At 40.6% G+C, this 23487-nt stretch overlaps 2 protein-coding genes across 3 annotated transcripts; one reads left to right on the plus strand and one right to left on the minus strand.

Moving 5' to 3' along the window:
* Window positions 1-3348: 3348 nt before the first annotated feature.
* On the plus strand, window positions 3349-20866 carry LOC311041603 (cell adhesion molecule CEACAM5-like). 2 transcript variants are annotated; one of them, XM_084052061.1, is made up of 13 exons: window positions 3349-3584; window positions 3861-4163; window positions 4885-5166; window positions 5660-5923; window positions 6115-6381; window positions 6611-6862; window positions 7910-8182; window positions 8537-8782; window positions 9093-9374; window positions 12174-12434; window positions 18986-19273; window positions 19595-19852; window positions 20394-20866. In XM_084052061.1, exons 1-13 carry the CDS (start codon window positions 3530-3532, stop codon window positions 20486-20488), a joined length of 3126 nt encoding a protein of 1041 aa, XP_083908187.1. In that variant the 5' UTR covers window positions 3349-3529; the 3' UTR covers window positions 20489-20866. The 2 variants fall into 2 exon arrangements, with proteins under 2 accessions (XP_083908187.1, XP_083908188.1); XM_084052062.1 differs by lacking the exons at window positions 8537-8782; window positions 9093-9374.
* Window positions 20867-21028: 162 nt separating this feature from the next.
* Window positions 21029-23155, minus strand: LOC311041606 (uncharacterized protein). The gene is made up of 5 exons (XM_084052066.1): window positions 22994-23155; window positions 22832-22882; window positions 21981-22076; window positions 21748-21813; window positions 21029-21490 (listed from the first exon to the last, which is right to left on the minus strand). The coding sequence occupies exons 1-5, from the start codon at window positions 23052-23054 to the stop codon at window positions 21381-21383; spliced, it is 384 nt and encodes a 127-aa protein (XP_083908192.1). The 5' UTR covers window positions 23055-23155; the 3' UTR covers window positions 21029-21380.
* Between the last annotated feature and the right edge of the window lie 332 nt (window positions 23156-23487).

Below are 23487 nucleotides of genomic sequence, written 5' to 3' on the forward strand. Positions count from 1 at the left end.
CACGTACAATTGAATCCCCATGCAGAGACAGCAGCAACAGCCAGTAAGAATGAAACACAGGACAGGAGTTAGGCTACTGCTAAAAGTGTCACAAGCCATTGATCATTAATTTGAATCAAGTGGAGGAAGATCTTGTAGGGAAGTAGGTAGCTAGACTAATATGGCCCTTTCTGTCAGGTTGTGTTCCCACTTCCCACATTATCATTGACTGACATGGATCACTCAAATTAATTGAATGACTGACAACAGGAAGTGATGCCCATAATTCACGCGAGGCGTGGCCGCGAGGGACACTGGAAACTTGTGGATACACCCTACTTTGGCAAGAGGGGAAGAGGAAATAAAGTAGTACTTAACAGAAGTGACTGGAATCTGGAATCAACTTCATGTAACGCAATTATTTGTATCACCTAAGATGAATTAATTTAATTTATATCATAATGTGTGCATGACTGTACTATCATACTTCAATTTACACTGGTAATACCAAGTATTGCTCTCTGACCTTTTTCAATACGTTCATTGGTCAAATAATGATTACGGATAAATCGAATCAACAAAGGACTTTTACAACTGTAACCACAAACCACCAGTATTGACTGTGAGTGCAGGAAATGAAACTTAAATGGCTATAGTGTGTGTGTGTGTGTGTGTGTGTGTGTGTGTGTGTGTGTGTGTGTGTGTGTGTGTGTGTGTGTGTGTGTGTGTGTGTGTGTGTGTGTGTGTGTGTGTGTGTGTGTGTGTGAGATGCAATGGGGTTTTGTATTACATTCATACTGAAATCATCCCAAAGTGAATTGGGAAAAAAGGATGAATGATTATGATAAAATAAAAACTTTAATAATATAATAAACAATATTAATATTGAGTTGATTCGTTCCTGTTGACTTTTGTAAGACTAGTGGTACATAACATTTTCAGTGTAATTTTGTCCTGGACAGATACATTGTCATGTCTGACTATTTGGACTTTGTCCAGGCAATGGTTAACTGGAGGCCTTCTTTGAATAAAATTAACAGTGAGCAACACTGACAGGTGCAATGTAATACATGTGATTGGTGTGCGTGTGTGAGTGCGTGCGTGAGAGAGGGTCTCTTGTCTCCTGCTAAATCATGCCAATATTGTTGTGAGGACTGAGGCAGTGGTCCGTTTGCAAAGACAGGAAGCAATGGATACAGGTCCAGTGATTACATAAGTAAGTAGCCTAGATACTGGCTTTGCAAGACTACTGTGGAGATAACAAACCCAAAGACTTAAATGTTACTTTAAACAAAGACCTTGCATCTTCATATCTTAAAGGTGTAGTGAAATGAAAAATATGTTTTTCACACTTTTAGAGCATATCCGTGGTCATCATATGTGCATATCTAACAATAGATGCCAAAAAAAAAGAAAAAAAACAATTTTTGTGAATTTTTACATCTAAAGTCCCTAAAAAGCCAATCTTAATTACTTCCTGTAAACGAAAACGTGCTGCGTGATGACATAATACAGCCTTCACGAATATAAATGAATCTTGATTACATGCACCTGTTTGATTCCCATAGCTGCACGTTCTTCAAACACAGCTGATTTTAATTACAGAGATACTCCGTTTTGAATCTCATTGAAGATGAGTGTATTACTCATTTTAAACTTCATCTGCACACTAAAATATGTATCTGAAAACATTATAGGTTCGAAATAAGCCAGGTAGTAGCAAACGTGCTTCACTGGCCGTCTCTCTCTCACTTTCTCTCACTTGTAAACAAACACTAGCCGTGTGCCAGCACGGCTGAAGTGATTGAGATCCAACGTCCCATAGCCTGAAGGGATGGGACCTTCTGATTGGTTTAGAGTCGTTGAGCCAACGTTTCGGGCTGAACCTTCACAATAAAATGACCGAAAATGTCACTTCAGTGCGTCTTTAAAGACGCACTGAAGTGACATTTTCGGACATTTTATTTTGAAGGTTCAGCCCGAAACGTCGGCTCAACGACTCTAATCCAATCAGAAGGTCCCATCCCTTCAGGCTATGGGACGTTGGATCTCAATCACTTCAGCCGTGGGCAACACGGCTAGTGTTTGTTTACAAGTGAGAGAGAGACGGCCAGTGAAGCGCGTTTGCTACTACCTGGCTTATTTCTAACTTATAATGTTTTCAGATACATATTTTAGTGTGCAGATGAAGTTTAAAATGAGTAATACACTCATCTTCAATGAGATTCAAAACGGAGTATCTCTGTAATTAAAATCAGCTGTGTTTGAAGAACGTGCAGCTATGGGAATCAAACAGGTGCATGTAATCAAGATTCATTTATATTCACGAAGGTCGAGTTATGTCATCACGCAGCACGTTTTCGTTTACAGGAAGTAATTAAGATTGGCTTTTTAGGGACTTTAGATGTAAAAATACACAAAAATGTTTTTTTTTTCATTTTTTTTGGCATCTATTGTTAGGTATGCCCATATGATGACCACGGATATGCTCTAAAAGTGTGAAAAACATATTTTTCATTTCACTACACCTTTAAGGTTTAAGGTTATCTCTCAGCCAGCGTTCACAACAGAAACAGCATACAAAAGGACAACATCAGTGACGACATCAAAACCAATCGCACAGCTTGTACAGGTAAATAGTGAAAAGTGTGCAAATGTAAAAGGTAGTCGCCCTGGTCTGGATAAGACTGTCTGCTAAATGCCTAATTTGTAAATTGTAGGTTGTGCAAGGAATGCAACAGATTGCTATCTGCCATTAAGCATATCAATAGCACTTGATGAAAGTGTAAACATTTGCCCCAAAAGACGACCAAGGGGGTTGGAGTTATTACCCTGGCAGTCCAATACATAGTAGCAGTAGCCCGCCTAAGGACCTGCCTGTTATCAAGACTTCCGAGTCTGTTCTTTTTGGACAGATTTAGGTTTCCAAATAACACAATAACACAAAAGGTTAAAACAGATGTAATGCAACTTCTGTAAGAGAGAGTCATATTTCAGTAGAATCTTGTTATACACAAAGTTATCTTTGTGTATAACAACATATTATAAGCTATTCATATAGGCTAATACATTATTAATTTCTTATCCATTTGTGAACTTGTACTGTATAAAGTTGTGAAGTTTTGTGAGCGTACATCTGACAAGAAAATATCAATTTAATATAATCCTTGTTAAAGAACCTTGCTTTATTTTTCCCCTTTTCCATTTTAATTGCTCCCCAACTCATTCGTTTCTATGCAACATGCATGACTTAGGTTTACAGTAAATCTCATTGGACACTCCCAGTTGTGTCTACCCATAACACCAAGTCAAGTAAAAATGGACAAATAAGGTGTGGCCAGGCTGATCTATGAGGTAAGGTGATGGTGGGGTGGGTGTGAGCATTTGCATTGTGAGAACAGAGAACCACAGCATGATGCAGAGCAAATATTTGATGATCGAAAGGCCACTGTGAACAGTATCAATACACATCTGATCATATCAAGGCAGAGTTGTGTTGAAGAAGGTCCAGTTCGCTTCCAGACCAGAGAGGCTACATCTGACCAGCAGTATGGAGTCTCCCCTTGTGTCTATATTAATCCTTACACTGCTGACACAAATGAGTGGTAAGCCTAGATTACTCACATTTCTTACATTTATTTGATTGATATTTGTGTGGTTAGGAAACATTTCTATAAATTATAAACGTATAGATTCAAGAATTATATTATGTTTTTCTTTCAGTCTGTAGAGAAAAACTGTCTCATTCAACAATAATATATCATAATTGCTTGGCTAACACTTCAGTGTATTCTTGCTAATTTCTCACAATGTGTTCATATCATTTCTGTCAAATCTGAATTTATGGGACTTAAACTCAATGTCCTCTATGTCCTTTACAGATCTTGCTTGTGGCCAGGAATTAAATGCCTCTGAGAACCCTGCACCTGTTGGAAACAATGTAACGCTTAGTTTATCCAACCCACTCGACATCAGTGTGGGATCCTGGCTTCACGATTCGACCACCATCGTATTTATCTATCCAAGCGGTTTTACCTCAACGGTTCCTAGGGTCACATTCAACCGTACCTCCTCATCTCTGTTCATAAGGTCTCTACGGCTGTCAGACTCAGGGATTTATAAACTACAGTGTCCAACGTGTGGTGCAACGTTTGTGATTCCAAGCCTAACATTGTCAGTCCAAGGTAAGAGATTTAAAATGGCTACCACGTTTTTGATTGATTGATTGAATACTTTATTAACAATTTTAACAGTAGCCTACATGTAGTACAATAAAAAGTTATGCTAAAAGGATAACACAAAAAGCCCCAGGGGGCTTGTTTCCATTGTGGTCCATTGTACTCAATTCGACATACTGTACAATACAATACATATTGGTAAAAACTTCACTAGCAGCAAAGGGTATGAAAAGGGAGGAGTGGGGGCGAGGGGCAGAGGATGCCAAGATCACCTCTCCTGCGCACGCGCACACACACACACACACACACACACACACACACACACACACACACACACACAAACTTGCCCAGTCACACTTACATACTCACGTTCAATTCCTTGCACTTTTTTCAACTTCTGCACTTCCCTCACACAAGGCATGTGACTTTCTCTCCCTCTCTCTCCCTCCCTCGCTCTGTCTTTCTCTAACTTTCTCTCATTCACTCCATCTCTCCTTTCTTTCTCCCTATTAATAATCAATCCTGGTTTTACTGTTGGCTAACCTTCAACGCAACAATGGAAAGCTAACATTTACATTCGCCAGTGCTTACTAATATGTTTGTGAAGTCAACCTTTAGCAGGGTAAGAATATATAGAGCCGATTGTGAGTTCTATACCGTGATGACTTTGGTGTACAAACTATTTTCAAGTGCATCCTCCCGGTGAATCTTTCTCTCCCATCTACAGAGCCCATTTCAGACGTGACCCTGACAGCCAGCTCAACCAACTTGGTGGAGTTCAATAACACAGCAGTCCTCACCTGCTCTGTCTCCGCGGGTTCCTCCCTCTCTTACCTGTGGCTGAATGGCAGCTCTGAGGTCACGCCCAGTGAGGGAGTTCAGCTTGGTGATGGAGGCTCCACTCTCACCATGGTCATGGTGACCCGCTATGACCAGGGACCGTTCAGGTGCAACGTGTCTAATAACATCAGCTCCGGCGCCAGCCAGCCTGTACATCTGAACATTAGCTGTGAGTTTTGCTCCGTAAAACAAGGGGCAACCTAGCGGTGGTGCAGAGATGAGCAGCGTGGCTTTTTGCCCACCTTTACCTTTGGTCACCACATTGCACCACATGTCAGATATTGAGTAATTGTACTGTATGAAGTTTTATGGCCTTGTGTTGTGACGTGTTATACTGTCCACAATGACTCAATACAGTGTATTGAGTCGAGTCATTGTGGACAGAGTGACATATCACACACTGCACACACATACAAATACACATTATAAGAATAATGTGACATGGGTAAAGAGCATTGTGCTTTGTGCTTTGTGCTTAAAATATTTACCCATTTCACCCATTTCAGGATATCTATCCCGAGTTACACTATCTATTAACTATCTATTAGTTACAATGTATCATCAACTATTGCTTGTGTTTGCATGCACTGCATTCACTTCACAAAACAATTTAAATATTGCAAATGTTAATTGACGCATGCTTTCGTTTTGCTCCTTGATAGATGGCCCCAGTGATCCAAAGATTATGACCATGCCCATGGAAGTTGCGTACCCAACAGGCTCAAACATTACACTGTCATGCCAGGCTGAGTCCAAACCTGGACCGACGGTCCAGTGGTTCTTTGACGAGGGTAACCTTGAACAGTCCAGTTCACCGTTGCATCTGGACAATGCCCAGAAAAATCAGACAGGAACCTACAAATGCCTACTTCATAATACCGTCACATCCAGGTTCACCAGTGTGAGTAGGATGATCAGGATTATGGGTAAGAACGGTATTGTCTTTTAAAATACAATCTCTCCAGTGAATATAAATCACTTGGGTGTTTTCCCTTAGCTTGTCACACGTGCGGTACGCATATACTGAACTCAACTGTACATCTATTAAGATAAGATGAACTCCAAAACCATGTAATTGTGCAGGAAAGTAAAACATTATGCGATTGCTTTCCCATAGATCGAATATCAAACGTAGAGTTGAAGCGTGTTGGTGGACCAGTGATACTGAATGAATCATTCACTCTGAGTTGTGAAGTGAATGTGCCTGTAGAACATGTCCTCTGGTTGAGGGATGGTGAAGTCATCTCAAGAACCAACAGTACGGTCAACATGGTCACCATGACTATCAACCGGGCCCAGCTTTCAGATGATGGCGAGTACAAATGTGAGGCTTTTAATGCAGTGAGCAACAAGACCAGCAACCCATACGGCATGCTTGTAAACTGTAAGTATACAAAAACAGAGAGGTATTCAAGGTTCTAAGTCTGTTTGTCTGTCTATCTTCCATCCATCCATCCATATATCTATCTTATGTACATACAGTATGCAAGTACATGTACATATAATGCATATGTACATGTAACTTTATGTGCATATATGTCACATACTGTACATACAGCCAATATGCATTTAAACATAAAGCTAACCCTGTAAACTGCATTTTACATTAAAAGATGGGCCAGAGAATACATCGATCAAGGGGCCATCCGCATCCCTGACAGGACGAAGTGTGATGTTCAACTGTACATCATCTTCTCAGCCTCCAAGCCAGGTCTCATGGTACTTCAATGACTCACTGGTTGGCAGTACCTCAGAATTTAATGCTGGCCCTTTGACCTTAGCCATGGGTGGGAAGTACAGCTGTGTGGCACACAACAACATCACTGGAAAAAACGGCACAACGTACAAGACACTCACTGTTTACGGTAGGACATTGTGTTCACAAGATTTGTTACTGAGTTACCCATCTCTGGTGGGTTGTCAAATTGTGAAGTATGACCATTTGGACCTAGCCTAAATTAAACTTAAGCCCTAAATACGACAGTATTTAGTATTGTATGACAAATAGTGAAAATAGCCGATCTACAAACTCGTCGCAGCTTACAGATCTGCAACTACATTCACTATTTTTGATCATTTTTTAAATACGTGACATTTTATGGTCTATAATGACATGACCGAGTTATGGAAGCCAGGGTTAATGTGGTTTAACACAATGGTTTTCTTGATATTAGGTATCTGAATTTAAATCTGTTATAAGATATTGTGAGGAAAAAAACATGTAAGGTTAATGAGACCAAATATTTGTTTAGGTAAATTATTTAGGTAACACATTTTCACTCTTGCACAAATCATCAACCAATGACTTGGCATTGCATCTTTAAGGTAAATGTACACGTCCAAGGTCCAACTGGCAACTATCTGTGGCCTATTATTACACAATGCTAATAATTTGCCTTGAATGTGGCTGTGGTGGGCAGTAACAAGTACATTTACTGGAGAACTGTACTTTAGAACATTGTTCATAGTATCTGTACTTTTCTTATAGTAAAACAGAAATGGAGTCCTTTTTATTTTTCGAAGTTTATGACTTTCACTCCATTACATTTCAAAGACAAATATTGTACTTTTCTAGGAAGGGACCCCCAGACCCAGGGCCCAAACTTAGAAAAATACTGTAAGAAGTCATCACTTATTGATGTATTAAAATAAATGTTACTTTGTAATTTGCGCTTAAAAACTTTTGAATACTTTAATGTTTTAAACTCAAGTAGAAATTTGATTAAGCAACCTTCACTTGCATTTGAGTAATATTTGACCACAAGTATCTATAATTTGACTCAAGTACTGGGCTTTGTCCACCACTGGTATTTTGTTAATAATGGAAGAAATATGCCAAAGGTAGTGCATCATAGCACGTTTAAATATTGCTAATCTGTTCATCTCCTTTTATTCCCTATACCGCTCTATAGCTCCAGTAACCATGCCTTCGATAAAAATAGTTGGCTCACAGCCAGTTCTGAACCATGCATTCAGTCTGTCTTGCGAAACTGTTGGAAGTGTTCACATCTACTGGATGAAGGACGGCTGGCCCCTGCATGCTGACAGCAGAAGAAACATCTCTATGGACAACGCCACTCTCACCTTTGACCCCGTCCTGCCCTCCGACAATGGGTTCTACCAGTGTGATGCTTCCAACCCTCTGAGTAGCAACCGCAGTGACAACTTCACACTGAAGGTTGAGTGTGAGTAGTGTTTGTGTCTGTCTGTCTGTCTGTCTGTCTGTCTGTCTGTCTGTCTGTCTGCACACATACCTTTGAAAGGTGGCATTTAAAATGATATATTGTATTGTCATGAAAACTGAATTGTACACGTTTATGATCTTTGACCTTTAAAGTATAGAGATGAATATCACAGTTGTGTGTTGTGATGATGTGCATTAGTTTTACATTTACATGTTCCTGATTAACGGAGTCAATTATTAGTGAAAAGATTAGTATTTGAGGCAACACTGCTCGTACACATTAATGACATGAATGGCCAATTGGGTGGCAATGTACCGTAATATGTTACATGTAAACTAATTTCCATGTATCCAGTTGGCCCGGAGAACACAACTATAATGGGATCAACAGTAGCAGGCACGGGACAAAATATCACCTTTAAATGTGTGGCATCCTCATACCCTCCCAGCCATTTCAAATGGTTCTTCAATGATTCCCTGGTGGCCAATACGTCTGAGTATGTAATTGGACCTCTCACCCCAGACATGGGTGGGAATTACACCTGCACGGCTTACAACGTCATCGCTGGCCAAAACAGCACAACCACGCTGACTGTAGTTGGTGTGTATACTGCATGAATCCTTTTGCATGTTTCTGTGCATGGTTTTTTATTTTTCCATTTGGTAAAGATACTGCAGGTCACCACCTGAGTCACCGTCAAGGAACTCTCTTGGATATCTTTCTGCATGTGTCATGCCTAATTTATCCTATCCTCCACCATATGATGGTGTCCCGTGCCAGGAATAGCAGATCTACGTACAAGCTCACAACGTGTTGCGATGCGACATGCTGTGCACTTGTAGATCAGCTATTTCTGGCCGAGTGCGCCGTCGTACGAACATGTATAAATCAGGCTTTCGTTAATTCACAGGCCCAATAACGGACGTGCAAATAGAAGTGCCTTCGAAAGCTGCTATAGAAGGTCACTCATATCAGATGACATGTAATGTGACAGATGGATCTGTTGACATGTATATTCTCTGGAATAAGAATGATGAGCGGCTGCACGGGAACAACAGAACTGTCTTCTCTGCGGACAACAAGACAGTCACTCTCAACCCAATTGAGCATAATGATAAGGGAAATTATGAGTGCGTTGCGGCCAATCCTGTGAGCAATATAACCAGCCATCCCTATTTCCTCATTGTTAACTGTGAGTATTGCATAACGTTTCATTGACAAACCTTTATTCACCAAGTGCAGCAGGTGAACAGGAACCTGACTTGATGGAAATGGTGCTGGGCATACTGTATCAACATTCATTCATTCACTCACTCACTTGTATTCTTATTGACATAAGTACATATACAGTACTTACAATAGGACAATAGGACCTCACGGGCAGTGGGAGGTCATATAACTTGTATACCGTTGGAAGGCCTGTTTGTGTCCCTTTTCAATGGTGACCCATTTGTAAGGAACAATGTCATGCATTTGTGGGATGAGCAGCGCAGCTGAGTATGTGGGTTGCGGCCATTAAAAATGTGACAAATCCTTTTAACCCATTAAGACCTGAGGCCGACTACAAATGCCTTCTAAATCTGTAGTTCTCAAACTTTTTCGTGCTAAGGACCCCCAAAATTATATGTTTTTGGCTGCGGATCCCCATCTGAAAGGGATTTGTGTCAGGGACCCCCATCAGAAAAAGATTTGTGCCAGGGACCCCCAGAAGAGACGAATTGTGTTAAAAAAAATCCAAATTATTATTTTTTTCAAGATTCTTTTAAAATGTTCAAAAATAGCAGACGTAAAAGCTTTGAAAACCACAGTTCTAAACCACCGTTCTAAATCCGAAGAGTTTTCGGAGAAACCAAGTTGCTATATGTATAGCTAAAATCTAAAATGACACAGATGCTTTTCCGGTTGTCTTGTAATGGGTTAAAACTGTTTATTCTGCAGTTGCCATTGACTCTTGTTTTGACCGTTCCACTATCTTATCCGAGGGACAGTCCTTCATTTTAAAAGAATAAAAGTCCGCACAGCAGTGTTTGTTTCGTTTATTTACAACACTGACATTACAGGGTACACAACGTTTGGGCCACAGTTGGCCTTCATCAGATAAAGCCTAATGAAGGCCCAACTGTGGCCAAAACATTTGTATACCCTGTAATGTCAGTGTTTTACATAAACAAAACACTGAGGAGCAAAGCTGCTGTACAGACTTTTATTCTTTTATACTGTTATTTTGTGTCCAGCACCAGCAAGGGGCTGGATGTGCGCAACCCACTTGTTTTGAACTAGTCCTTCATTTTCCTCGAGTCCCTCTGGTTTGGGTTTTTTCCCAGAGAAGGGAGAGGGGAAACAACGTAGGCTCTGTGTCTCCCCATAGGATCCTAGCCTCGCATCACCAGTCTTTCCACCTCGGAGGAAAGCCTGGTATTCGTTATTAAAGGCCTGTGATCCGGTCTAGGCCACGCCCACTGAAAAAAAAAATCCGGAAGTTGCGGGTTCCGGTTTGGCGGTGCCGCTATGTTTTGGTTCCCCCTGTTGGTTTCCCCAATCCCTATTTAAATGGAATAGAATTTCACCGTGGGATGACAAAGGTAGACAGACGCTAAATAGTCTCCGGAAAGTATACACATCTATATTTATTTTGTATTTTAAAAATAAGCCAAACTACGACCACATCAAGGATTTTATTAGGTAGGCCCTATTACAATGTCCTTGATCACGGCCGGAGTTACCGGAGAGTGAGGCTTGCGGGTTCCGGCCGCCTGATGATGTGGATGACGCGCCTGGTGACGTAGGGTTACTTCCGCTCCCAACCGGATCATAAACCCGAAAAAGGTATTGATCCCAGGCTAATAGGATCCCACTCTAACAGACCTCCAGGGGTACCTGGAGTACCCTAGGTACCCCATGTACTCCAGGTACCATGGTGTACCCAGGGTAAGAAGCTCAAACAAAACAAAGAGTCAATAGCCACAGCAGAATAAGCTGTTTGGCATTGGCAGATAAGATTTGTCACATTGTTCATGGACAGGACCCACATACTCATCCGTACTGCTTATCCCCCAAATGCATGTTCCTTACAAATGGGGCTCCATTTAAAAGGACAATAAACAGCCTTTCCAACGGTATAAAGGTTAATGTCGAAAACTATTGTTACAACAGCGAAATAATCACACATTACACTGTGTGTGTGTGTGTGTGTGTGTGTGTGTGTGTGTGTGTGTGTGTGTGTGTGTGTGTGTGTGTGTGTGTGTCTGTGTGTCTGTGTGTCTGTGTGTCTGTCTGTGTGTCTGTGTGTCTGTGTGTCTGTGTGTCTGTGTGTCTGTCTGTGTGTGTGTGTGTGTGTGTGTGTGTGTGTGTGTGTGTGTGTGTGTGTGTGTGTGTGTGTGTTTGTTTTGCATCGATCTTGCATTTAATAGTGGATTGCATCGCCACCCAATTATAATATCCATCCATGTAATTATTGGATAATACTACGTACTTTCCACTATTTGACAACTGACTCAGTTCATCGTGAACATGGAAATGTAAATCTAATGTTACATATCATCACAGCACAACTGTGTTGCCCTATGAGAGAAAAGAGCAGTAACAGATTCATTTCTGCTTTTAAAGCTCAAAGATCATGAGTAGAATTCAGTTTTCATGTCACTAAAATTCATACTCTTAAATGCTACCTTTCAAGTTATCTGTAGATGTATGTGCATGATTAATTAGCCTTGGAAAGTTTTCACTTGTTTAATGTTAAATTATACTTTGTTGAACGACCATGCCACTCAAATGAACTTTTACTACATTTTATTCAATCAATCAAAATGTCAATATGCCAGAGTTAACCAGGTTTGGCTAGTTTTCATCTGCGAAAATAACTGTGAAAGATGATGCATATTTTTGTTTTATCTATTACTTTCATCTATGGTCGGTGTTGAATAATGATTAGCCCTTGATAAGTTCTCACATGCACCAAGGAACATGCACCCACAATCCTGTGTTCTTTCAGTTGGACCTGACACGCCTGTCATCTCTGGACCATCTCTTGCTGAGATGGGGCAGGAAGTGGTTCTCCACTGTTCTGCGCAATCAGAACCACCAAGCCAGTTCAGCTGGTATTTCAATGGTTCCCTTATGGGCGATTCCTCAGTGCTTACCATCCCCAAAGACTTTACCATGACTTTAAACAGGAGCGGCGAATATGTCTGCATGGCCCACAACAATGTGACGGGTAAAAACAGCAGTACCACAACAATGATCAAGTTCATTGGTAAGTTAGCACTTATTATTACAGCTGGAAAGAGCTGTCTAATTACATTTAAGCTGAGGCACAACTATAATACCATTAGACCATTATAGGTAATATTAGATATACATAATTTGCGCATAATATTGAATGAATGTTGGTGGGCGTCACATGCGTCTTTAGGTGCTTGCATGCCCTGGGCTCCCCTCCCCGGTCTTGTGATTTGTGTGTATTGCCTCTGCTCTCAATCCCCGTAACAATCGCAGAAAGAATGGGAAGGCTACAGGAGGCGGGGCACAAACATCCTACCTAAGATAAGCACCTTAAGGTGCTCAGGTAACTCCCTCAATTGAGTGTGTGTGTGTGTGTGTGTGTGTGTGTGTGTGTGGTGTGTGTGTGTGGGTGTGTGTGTGTGTGTGTGTGTGTGTGTGTGTGTGTGTGTGTGTGTGTGTGTGTGTGTGTGTGTGTGTGTGTGTGTGTGTGTGTGTGTGTGTGTGTGTGTCCAATACACGCAATGGAGAGTGTTACCTGAGCACTATAAGGTGCTTATATCTGTACAAATAAGTTTCTGCTATGCCCCCGACTCCTGTTGCCTTCCCTTTCTTTCCACAATTGTTATGGGGATTGGAGGGGTGGGGATCAATTAAGCTTGTGAGGTTACTTCTAAAATTGAAGCAAGGTCTCATCTTACCTCCGCCCACTTCAGTAGCCTGGGATGGCTAAGAGTGGAGGAGAGAGTATATCAGCTCTCTGTGTCTGATCTTCAGGATCTAGATGCTTCTGTTCCCAAATACTTGTTAAATGACCTGCCCAGAGTGAGGGATGCTCACAGGCACTCAACCAGGGGACGTTCATATGATCTTGTTCCCTCCAATTTAGGGACGCTTAAGGGGAAAAATGTGTTTTATTACACAACCACTACTCAGTGGATTGCCCTCCCTTCAGCCCTTAAATCCCTAAATTCCCTAGCAAGATTTAAGAATGACCTCAAATCATGGCTCCATCTTAACACTTCATAGTTCGATTCCTACCTAACATGACAGCAACAGAGCTACTGTACATCTTGAACCACATCAGCACACGACACAAACAGCATACAACAAAAACATCATACAACACAAACTGCAGCATCCAGCAAAGGAAAAGGAACAATTTGGTATGTCACAATTATTACATGATCACCTGATCGCAAGTATTTGAGATAATCGCAATACTTTTTTTGGATAATCGACAAAATCATTCCCATGTTGAAAAATGTTTTCAAAGATTTTCAAAAATAGTGGAAATAGCAGACTGCTATTTCCACTATTCATGTTTTTTTCCATGTTCTCCACTTCATGTTTTTTTTTTCAAGTATAGTTATTGAGTTATGCAAGTTATTTGTCATATCTGAGCCGTGCACCTTTTGTTTACGAAGACAGACACATTTTTATTAATAATATTACAATGTTCAGTGTACGACGCAATAATCAATTAATTCGGCCTAGTTAATCGCAATTATTTGAGCGACAATTAATCGTCAAGTAAAATGTCATAATCGTGACAGCCCTAAAGAGGTTCCTACTTTGAGTCGTCTTCATCAGCCGTCTTCAGGGGAAACCCCCGAGAAGGACGAGGTCTTCGGCCGTTCGGCCGTGCGGAAGTCTTCGGAGGAATCCCCCATGCAGACAAAACCACGGATAGAGAGAGACCTCCAGATCTCGATCTCTAGGGCAGGACATCCTCGGATGAGTCTTCCAGCGGGCGTCTCCCGTCATCTCCATCCTCCATACATCTGGTTGGCTTCACCAGTAGGCTACTTTAAATCTCTCTGGTTAGCTTCACCAGTACTTTACATCTCTCTGGTTAGCTTCACCAGTACTTTAAATCTCTCTGGTTAGCTTCACCAGTACTTTATTAGAGGTGGATGGTCTGGGAGGGTGTTACACTGTAGGTGAGAACCTCAGTCTTCAGGGCATTTATGATGCAGATGTCATCTGTATGTGTGTAGGGGTGTATGGGTGGGTGGGTGTGTGTGTGGAGTGTGTTTGTGTGTGTGTGTTTATAAAATGTTTAAAAATGACTACATTAGAGAGTCATCTAGACCTCCTAGTTGTAGTAGTGAAGCCCAGTTCTTGCTCCCCCCCTCCACTGATGGCCTGTCTTCATAGTCCACGCTTGGGGGTGTATCCCCTGCAACACCTCTGCCAGCCTTGAGTATCTGAAAGAAAGAAAGAAAGAAAGAAAGAAAGAAAGATTGATTCAAGTAACCGAGAGCCACATGTATCCTGTCACAACATTCAGCCTAGTATACATATTGTTTCCAGTCACAACATACAGCCTAGTATACTTATACTGTGTCAAGTCACAACATACACAGCCTAGTATACGTATACTGTATCCTGTCATAACTGCATAACACACAGCCTAGTACAGTATATGTATACTGTATCCTGTCACAGCATACACAGCCTAGTATACGTAGATCTTGTAGATCGGCTATTTTCACAATGTTTGCATCTTTCTTATGTAATAATTGACCATTTGGCCAATTTAGTAATAAAATTCATTAAATTGTAACTTTATAATTTGCAAATACCCTGTATACACTTATAGGGCACAGCAGTGGTGGCCATTTTGTGGTGTCACAGATGGAAAACCCATCAATATTTCCCATGGAGATTTAAGAAAATATTTTTTATAAATTATTAAGCCTGGAACCAAGCCATCCAAGATCCTGATGAATGTGTAAAGTGATTTACTAGGCCCAGTGGTGCAAAAAGCACGCAAAATCTTTAGTAATAGTACCAATACAGCAATTTTGAAATGCTCTATTACAAGTGCAAGTCTGGTATTCAAACTTTACTTCAGTAAAAGTACAAAAGTATTGGCATCAAAATATTCTTAAAGTACCAAAAGTAAAAGTACTCATTATGCACAAAGCGTTACAATGTGACGCGTTGTGAGTTTGTAGATTGGCTATTTTCAAATAGCCTAATAGGCTATAGGGCTTAAGTGGTATGTTTTGTAATAATAATCCAAATCAAGTAACCAGTAACCAAAGTTTTCAAATAATTGTAGTGGAGTAAAATATTTATCTCTGGGATGTAGTGGAGTAGAAGTAAAAGTATTGAAAATGTAAAATACTCCAGTAAAGTAAAAGCTCCTCAAAATTGTACAGTAGTTTGAGTACATGTACTTAGTTACTTTACACCACTGAGTAGGCCTGCATAGCCTGTCTTAGCATCACAATCAAACACAGCTCAACAATACAACATATTCCCTTCACATCACATCACATCACATCACACAACACAACAATGCTTAATCCTGACTAGTTGTTGCTTTACCATGTAAAATAAAAGTGAAATTAAACACACAAATTCCATCAAATCCTTTAATGCTAAGCTGCTAATTAGCTAAGTTAGTCACCTGCAGAAACTCACCACAGTTTGGCCAGATGGAGATAATGCTCTTCTGTTTCTTGTTTCTTGTTTCTTGTCACACATTTGTTTTAGCAGCTTTCACCACTCTGGTAAACACTGGAGTAACGTTACATTAGAAGTTGTTTATTTTGATATTTTACTTCCACACAGTGCAGAGCTTGTAACAAGTGTGTGTCTGAGTGTGTGTGTGGGGGGGGGGGGGGGGGGGGGGGCTGACAATTGGAGGACTTATAAAGACCGCCCCTCCCTCCCTCCCTCCCTGCTTCCTAGGAAGTGTGGAGCAATAACTAACTACCTCCCAGGTGCAGGGTTTCGGCCTAAACCTAAACCTAACCCTAACCTTAGTGGGAGAACATAGAACCCGGGGAACATAGGGATGACCCCGTGTGAAGTAACTAAGTACATTTACTCAAGTACTGTACTTAAGTACAATTTTGAGGTATTTTCACTTACTGGAGTATTTAAAAATGTCAATACTTTTGCTTCTACTCCACTACATCTCAGAGGAAAATATTGTACTTTTACTCCACTACAATTAATTGAAAACCTTAGTTACTAGTTACTTTGCACTTTTGCAGATATATATCGCGACGCGTTGTGAGCTTGTAGATCTGCTATTTTCAAACATTTTAGTACTTTTACTTTTGGTACTTTAAGTTGACTTTTACTCAAGTCAATTTTGAATTCCGGACTTTTACTTGTAATGGCCAGGGGTGCCACAGCAGGATACTTTGATAATATTTGGAATTCATCAACGTGTCGCCCTTGCGCCCTGCTTGTGAGCTTCTAGATCGGCTATGTTTGGCTAATGTTCCTCCCAGAATAGGGATGCTGGGGTTCAAGTGGTTAAACGTATAGTATAACGTCAATCTGTCCTAACTCCTAAAGGAAACTGATATTCTCTATAAGTTTTCTCTGTGACATGTTGTATCTTAGAGGGAAAGATTTACATATTTGCGTAGCGTAATTTGACACAAAAAGGAGCTATAAAGTAACAATGTTATTCAGGGGTTCTGTGGATGAAAAGGTTATTTACAGGGATGACCTGAGACATATATAAGTGGTTAAAATTATAGTGACACTATGTTAACGGTGCACCTGCACTAATTTAGTTGGTGTGATGTCCCACTCTGTGTCAGTTGGGTTACTCTCCTTATTCCCAGGTGAGCAGGCCTGTAATCAGGCTTGAAGGCTCATGGAGGGCACCTGGGCCCGGTGCCTCCAGAGCCTACAAGTTCAGCTCATGTCATTCTCTCTTAATATTCACTGCCTGAATTATTTCTGGCCGCGTTTGCCCACTGCCAAGATTTTTCATTGAAAAAAAAAAGTACTCAGGAGCCGAGATACAGCATTTTTAAGTTTTAAGTTAACAAGGAAGTGGATGGGAGTCTAGATCTTCGAAAAATCTTTCTTTTTTTTTCTTTTTTTAAAGTCGTTTTAGTCGTTCTAGGCAGGGAATGCGCCACCTTGAGGCTGATTTGAAAAATGTAGGGTGGCATTTCTTCCTTGGCCTAGTGGGGATGTGCGTACAAAGTTTCACGGAAATCGGAGGCCCCCGCCCCCCAGTTAAAAATCCCTAAAATCACTATAACGATAGAAAGCAATACATGATTTTTTTTTTACACTCATCTTTTTTTTTATTATTATCATTACCACTTCCACTTCCTGTCGATTTGATCCAATGAAATCCAATGAAACTGGTCAGATGACCAATGATATCCAATGAAATCGACAGGAAGTGGAAAACACACGGCCTAGGAAACAGGTGAATAGACGGGTTTCCTGTCATGAGAGGAATATGACCGCGCAGAGGAGGGGGAAGCGTATGGGTGCGTTTGGAAATTACGCACCGGAGCACACTCGCCTATTAGTTTGTATTGGCCAGTGCGCTCACTGCCGCTCAGGGCTGTATTTTCGAACGCGCCTTTCACCCGGGCATGCGCAGATTGCGCATTCTGCTCTGTGATGACGTCGCGCGGAAATCCGTCTATAGGCTCGGCTTTCCATCCACACACCTGCACTACACCATGTTCCACACATCCATAGTATACACATTCATACACCACTGATTTACTGACTCCACACCTCACATGATCCTTATCTCATCTGTTCAGTTATGCCATCCATTTATATCGTAGTTGATTGTGTTAGGTTAATTCTTTAATACACATTTGTTATTGATTTTACACCTGATGTTCCTTCCCTTATTTGTCATGGATTTGAGCCAGCCATGACACTGGGGACACCCTGACCCCCCTGGATTCGCAATGTATCTGTGCCAGATTACATTATCTGCCATGTGTTTCTTCAAAACACACTAGGGTCATGTGATTAAGATGTATAAGTCAGATCCCATTCCAATTGGCTATGACTGGCATCCAAAGGGCCCTGGGTAGGCAACCCGGCCTGGCGGAGACCTGTGCTCTGAGGAGCACACTTTTCTAGTTTTTATTTGTTACATGGTTGTTTGTATAGTTTGTTGCGTGTTGTTCTACAGTATGTCTCAATGTGGAAATCACAATGGAAACAAGCTTTGGCTTTTTTGTGTATAATCCATGTTGGCATTTTTCTAAATAGTGACATTGTCGTGATCTATCTATCTATAATTAAACTGACGCAATACATACAAATCACCAAACCGGGGAGGAGAGCCAAGGGCATGCATGCACCCGATACATCCATGACACAAACGCACAGACGCATGTGTCGTATGTGATACACGTGATGCACCATAAGTCAACATTATTACAATCAAATATGTAAATGTTATATTGCTTATACTGGTCTAATGGTGCCTATTGTAGGTGTGTTTCACCTTAAATTTAAATAGTTCATCTTCATCATTTATGATTATTATGAATGATGATCGGCGCATTTTGGTGCCCCTTCTGGAACGCGGTGCCCTACGGCCTACTATGCACAGTGATGCACGTGTGTGTATAGCGGCGGTCCTGCTGGTTGACAATGTAAATTGATTTGAAGCAGAGGGCACACTGGATTGAACACCAGATGCGGCGCCATCTTTAATGTAGTTTGGACATTGTTTCATTTACCTCTGGATAGTAGCTTCAACAGGTCGCTGCACAAGGTCATATTCAAATGAATGATGATGCACTTAACCTTATTAATAGCATTTCTTTCTCTCTCTAGAGGGTATAACGTCGGTGATGGTTAAAGCCGACACAACACCAATAGATTCCCACAACTTAACTCTGACCTGTGAGGTTACTGGGCTCTATGACTCTATCTACTGGATGAGGAATAGCACACGTCTTGACAACAACTGCTCCTCCATCAACTCAAACATGTCTTTCTGCATCATGAACAACTCACTGCACTTCAATCCGGTCACAGTATCTGAAGATGGGAACTATGCGTGTGTTGCTACCAATACTATCCGCCCACATCCGAGCCCTGAGTACAGACTGCGAGTGACCTGTGAGTGAACATGTTCTGTGTTGATGCTATATGAGAATTAATTACATTGATCTGTAGGCCTATACAGCCTACTTATGAATGGGTGTATTTAAGTATCCAAATGAAGTTTTCACAGTGAGATATGTACTAATTAGAGATGTACTAATTATGTAAGGCAGCAGCATAATTGCAACCTATACGGTACCGTCTATTACCTCTCGGTGATTTAATACTCTATTAAGATATAGGAGAATTTCCCAGTTAACGTGTGTGCACTTTACACAAAGAGCAAAATGATTGCCACTTCACAATGCAATATTTGACTGAAGTGTGTCTCTACAGATGGCCCTCTAGATGTGACAATCACAGGACCAGGATCAGTGGACCAGGGCACAGTGGCCTCTGTGTCACTGGTTTGTTATGCTGAATCCTATCCAGATTGCAAGTACCAGTGGTTCTTCAACAGCCAACCATCAGCGCATGCTCATACTGCGACTATAGACATAATTGCCACAAAACCGAATGAAGGGAACTACACATGCAAGGCAAAGAACCCTGTGACCAACATCACAATGTCCCAGACAAAACAATTGCTTATCAGTAAGTGACCAGCCTCTGGGCCTTTTTCCCCATGTTGCACGTTAAAGGGATAGTTCGCCCCCAAAATGACTTTGTTTCTATAGATTAGTCACCCCATGGAGACATGAATTCATGGATATTAGTTTTTGTTGCTTTCCTAAGCCAATAATTTGATGAACGGCCACGGTTCTGGTAGGAGACACAAAGAGTCTCCTCTGTGTCTCCTACCAGAACCACTGCCTACCGGTCCGCTGGTCATCAAATTATTGGCTTAGGAATACGACGAAAACAAAACAAATATCCATGAATTCAAGTCTCCATGGGGTGACTAATCAATAGAAAAAAAGATTATTTTTGGAATCAAATAGGAGGTAAAACATTACGAATGCCATTGCATTCCTAATAACCTCTCACATTCATGAATATGTACACATCAAACAAAGAACACAGCAAGTGACACACTTAATTCTCTCAGTTCATGTCCTCTCCCCCTGTTACCTGCTAAGTTTTCCCTCACCTTTTGCTCTCTCTCTCTCTCTCTCTCTCTCTCTGACTCTCTTAGATCGTGCATCTGCCCGACCGCTCCTGTCCCCAGGTGTTGTGATGTTGGTGGCCCTGCTGACTCTGACTGTCATCAGTGAGCGATTGACCCACTGAGTACTCTACACAGTAAAATCCTCAGTGTTCATTTAACACTGTCAGAGTTAAATTGACACTGATATTACTGTGTACAGAGAATTCCTATAGGTTTGCAAGTCAATGTGATCGCTCTACTGCCTTTATTACTATTACAACAAACATGAACTTGAACATGACCGAATTCTATTGAGATTATATTCTCAAGTGATGCCATATTTTCAAATCATGTAATTTTAGGAATCAGAGGGCTGGCCAAACATTATGTTTTTTTCAGATATTTGGTAATTGTCATGGTAATTGTTTTCAACTGTATTTGTGTACTGTTCTTAATATACAACACAAAATATTAATATATTGAGAGTGAAAGGGCAATGTCCCTTCTACTATTGCACTGCCCACGTCTTGTCATTCTTTTGTAGTGAAGTGTTTGTAAAGTATAGTTTTCAGATTTGATACCTATTTAAACCAGATGTATGCCTCATAATCTCAAATACATGTAAATTGTCTTTTTAATAGGATGTGTCATGTGATTTCCAGTAATTATTTTCATAAATCAAATGTTTAAAAAAGCAATTTTTCATTGAGACTTTATTGTGGTAATACATCACTTTCTACTAATCAAATCATGCAGTCTATATGCAAATCATGGTTATAGTCTAGAATGTTGGATACTGAGTCACTGTTACAACAAGAATGTGAAAACATGCGATAATCATCATTGAAAAGGTGGTTATAGAAAAAGAGTTTGGTGGACTTAAGGGATAAGGAGATATTTGTGTCACACAATTCCAATCACCATGACTAATGTTAAGCAATTTAGAACATTAATATTAGACTGTAGAAATGTTAGGTATCACATATCTGAGGAGACATATCCTTTGTATGAAAGGCAAGGCACTATGCTTGCAGTTCAGATGGGGACGCTGGGAGTGTTTCTGTGGTTAACGCCCTTCTTCATTCCTGAAAACTTGCGGCATATCCTCTTGTTCTCATATTTTCTTGTCAGACACTTTGTTGCCCCTTCACGGGCGTACCGGTAGTGAATGGTACCATGGGATAAGGGAAAAGGTACACTGATTATTGAGTACACTTAGATTAACAATTACATTTTGTGTTATCAAGATGTTCACATTATCAAGATGCTCCATACACAATCACTATTATGGAGATGTATTGACATTTATTACGTAAAGCAGTAGGTTTTTTTCTCATTATTATCTTTGCTTCAATGCCTATATAATAACTCACATTTACAATAACACAATACAATAACTCACATTTGCGGGAGCGTTTGCCATATTGCTGGCACAGGCAGTTGGCATTCACCCCCTCTGTTCTCTGCCCTGAATTGGACAAAGATAAGCATAGTCAGTGATGGCATGAGTGTTGAGAGTTATTGTTACACCTGTACTACATGCAAATACTGATATAATATTAGAAGCTGGTATATTTAATTGAATTATACGTCACTAAGTCAAACCTGGACAGTATTTTGTCCTGTGTCACTAACCTTTACAGTCACACAGTCTGCTTTGCTCTCTGAGGGCACCGGGCTGATCCTCAGTTCCAAGAGCCACTTCAGTGTCCAAACCTGGAACATGGCTCACTAAACACATTTAAAAACTTTAAGCACAGCACTGTCACAGTTATGAATACTCATGTTTCAAAAATGGGACCCAAAAAAGTCCCATTTTTGAAACCCATTTTTGGGACCCAAAAAAGTCCCATTTTTGAAACCCATTTTTGGGACCCAAAAAAGTCCCATTTTTGAAACCCATTTTTGGGACCCAAAAAAGTCCCATTTTTTTGGGTCACAATTAGTTTAGTTGATTTTGTTTTGACTTCATGGGATTGTACGTGATCAGACTAAGTATATTATACCTTATTTTAATAGCTGTATTTTGTCTATTTAGCAGACGTAACAAACACACATCTCACAACAATGCCACAACCCAGTCAGACAGTTTGTCAGCCAAACTATTGTTGCACATTCCCAAATCTCACAAAGAATTGTTTGAACTTGTATTGTCTCCATACTAAAACGTTGGCTTACAATACAGATACAATCACAATGTAAGCCTCCCATGACTTTCTGAGGTTGCCCTCTTTGAAGCCATTAAATGTTACAAAGTGCGGTCCCACCAACTATTTGCTTGATAGACTCCAGGGGTTTGTGAAAATAATACTGCATATACTGATTTGTGGCGTATAGTTGATGGCTCAGCCCAAAACATAAGCACAGAACTACAGAACAACCCACACCATACTTGTAATTCATCTGGCTTGTCCTCTATATACTGGCCAGTACTAGTACTAACGGCAGGGCAATGCAAGAGGAACAAAAGATTACATGGTACATACCATCTGTCACAGTGGTGACACTCATGGCCTTTTCATCGTTTTTAGGAATTCCTATGGAGAAAAGCAATTAACTGAATTCAGAAATAACTCCATGTATACACATTTCCATTTCAAATCTCATGCCACCTAAATGAATGCATAAATAAATAAATAAATAAATACCTTGGCCTTGATCAATGAGTGGTACCAGTATCAAAATGAACAGCAAAACCTTTGATTCCATGATGTGACTTGTCACAAAGTGGCCTCCAATAATATGGGGTCCTACTGAAGAAATGAAACCGTTGCTTGTTGTTGGGGGCCTTTATAAAGCTTTGTTTTGAATGGCTCAGAATGATGTCTCATTCAATGACTGTCATATTTTCATGAAGCGTGTCTATTTCTTCTCACCCATACCTGGCATGGGGTTTGTTAGGACTCGATGGAAAGAGTATATCTTTGCCAAAAGAAAATATTGTTGAGTCATGGCTGTTGAATAATCTGGCTCAAAGGCATGGTAGTGCGGGACCCACATGATACTGACCTATAGGAGCAGACAGCAGCAGTGCTCTTATTGTCTGGCTCAACAGCAACATCAAACAGTAAAATGAACAATATGTGAATAATGCTTCAGGTATGGTTTTGCCAATTCAGTGTTTTGTTTAGAAACGTCATTG

The sequence above is a fragment of the Gymnoscopelus microlampas genome (assembly GCF_963454915.1).
Source record: "Gymnoscopelus microlampas genome assembly, chromosome: 3".
Classification (NCBI taxonomy): domain Eukaryota; kingdom Metazoa; phylum Chordata; class Actinopteri; order Myctophiformes; family Myctophidae; genus Gymnoscopelus; species Gymnoscopelus microlampas.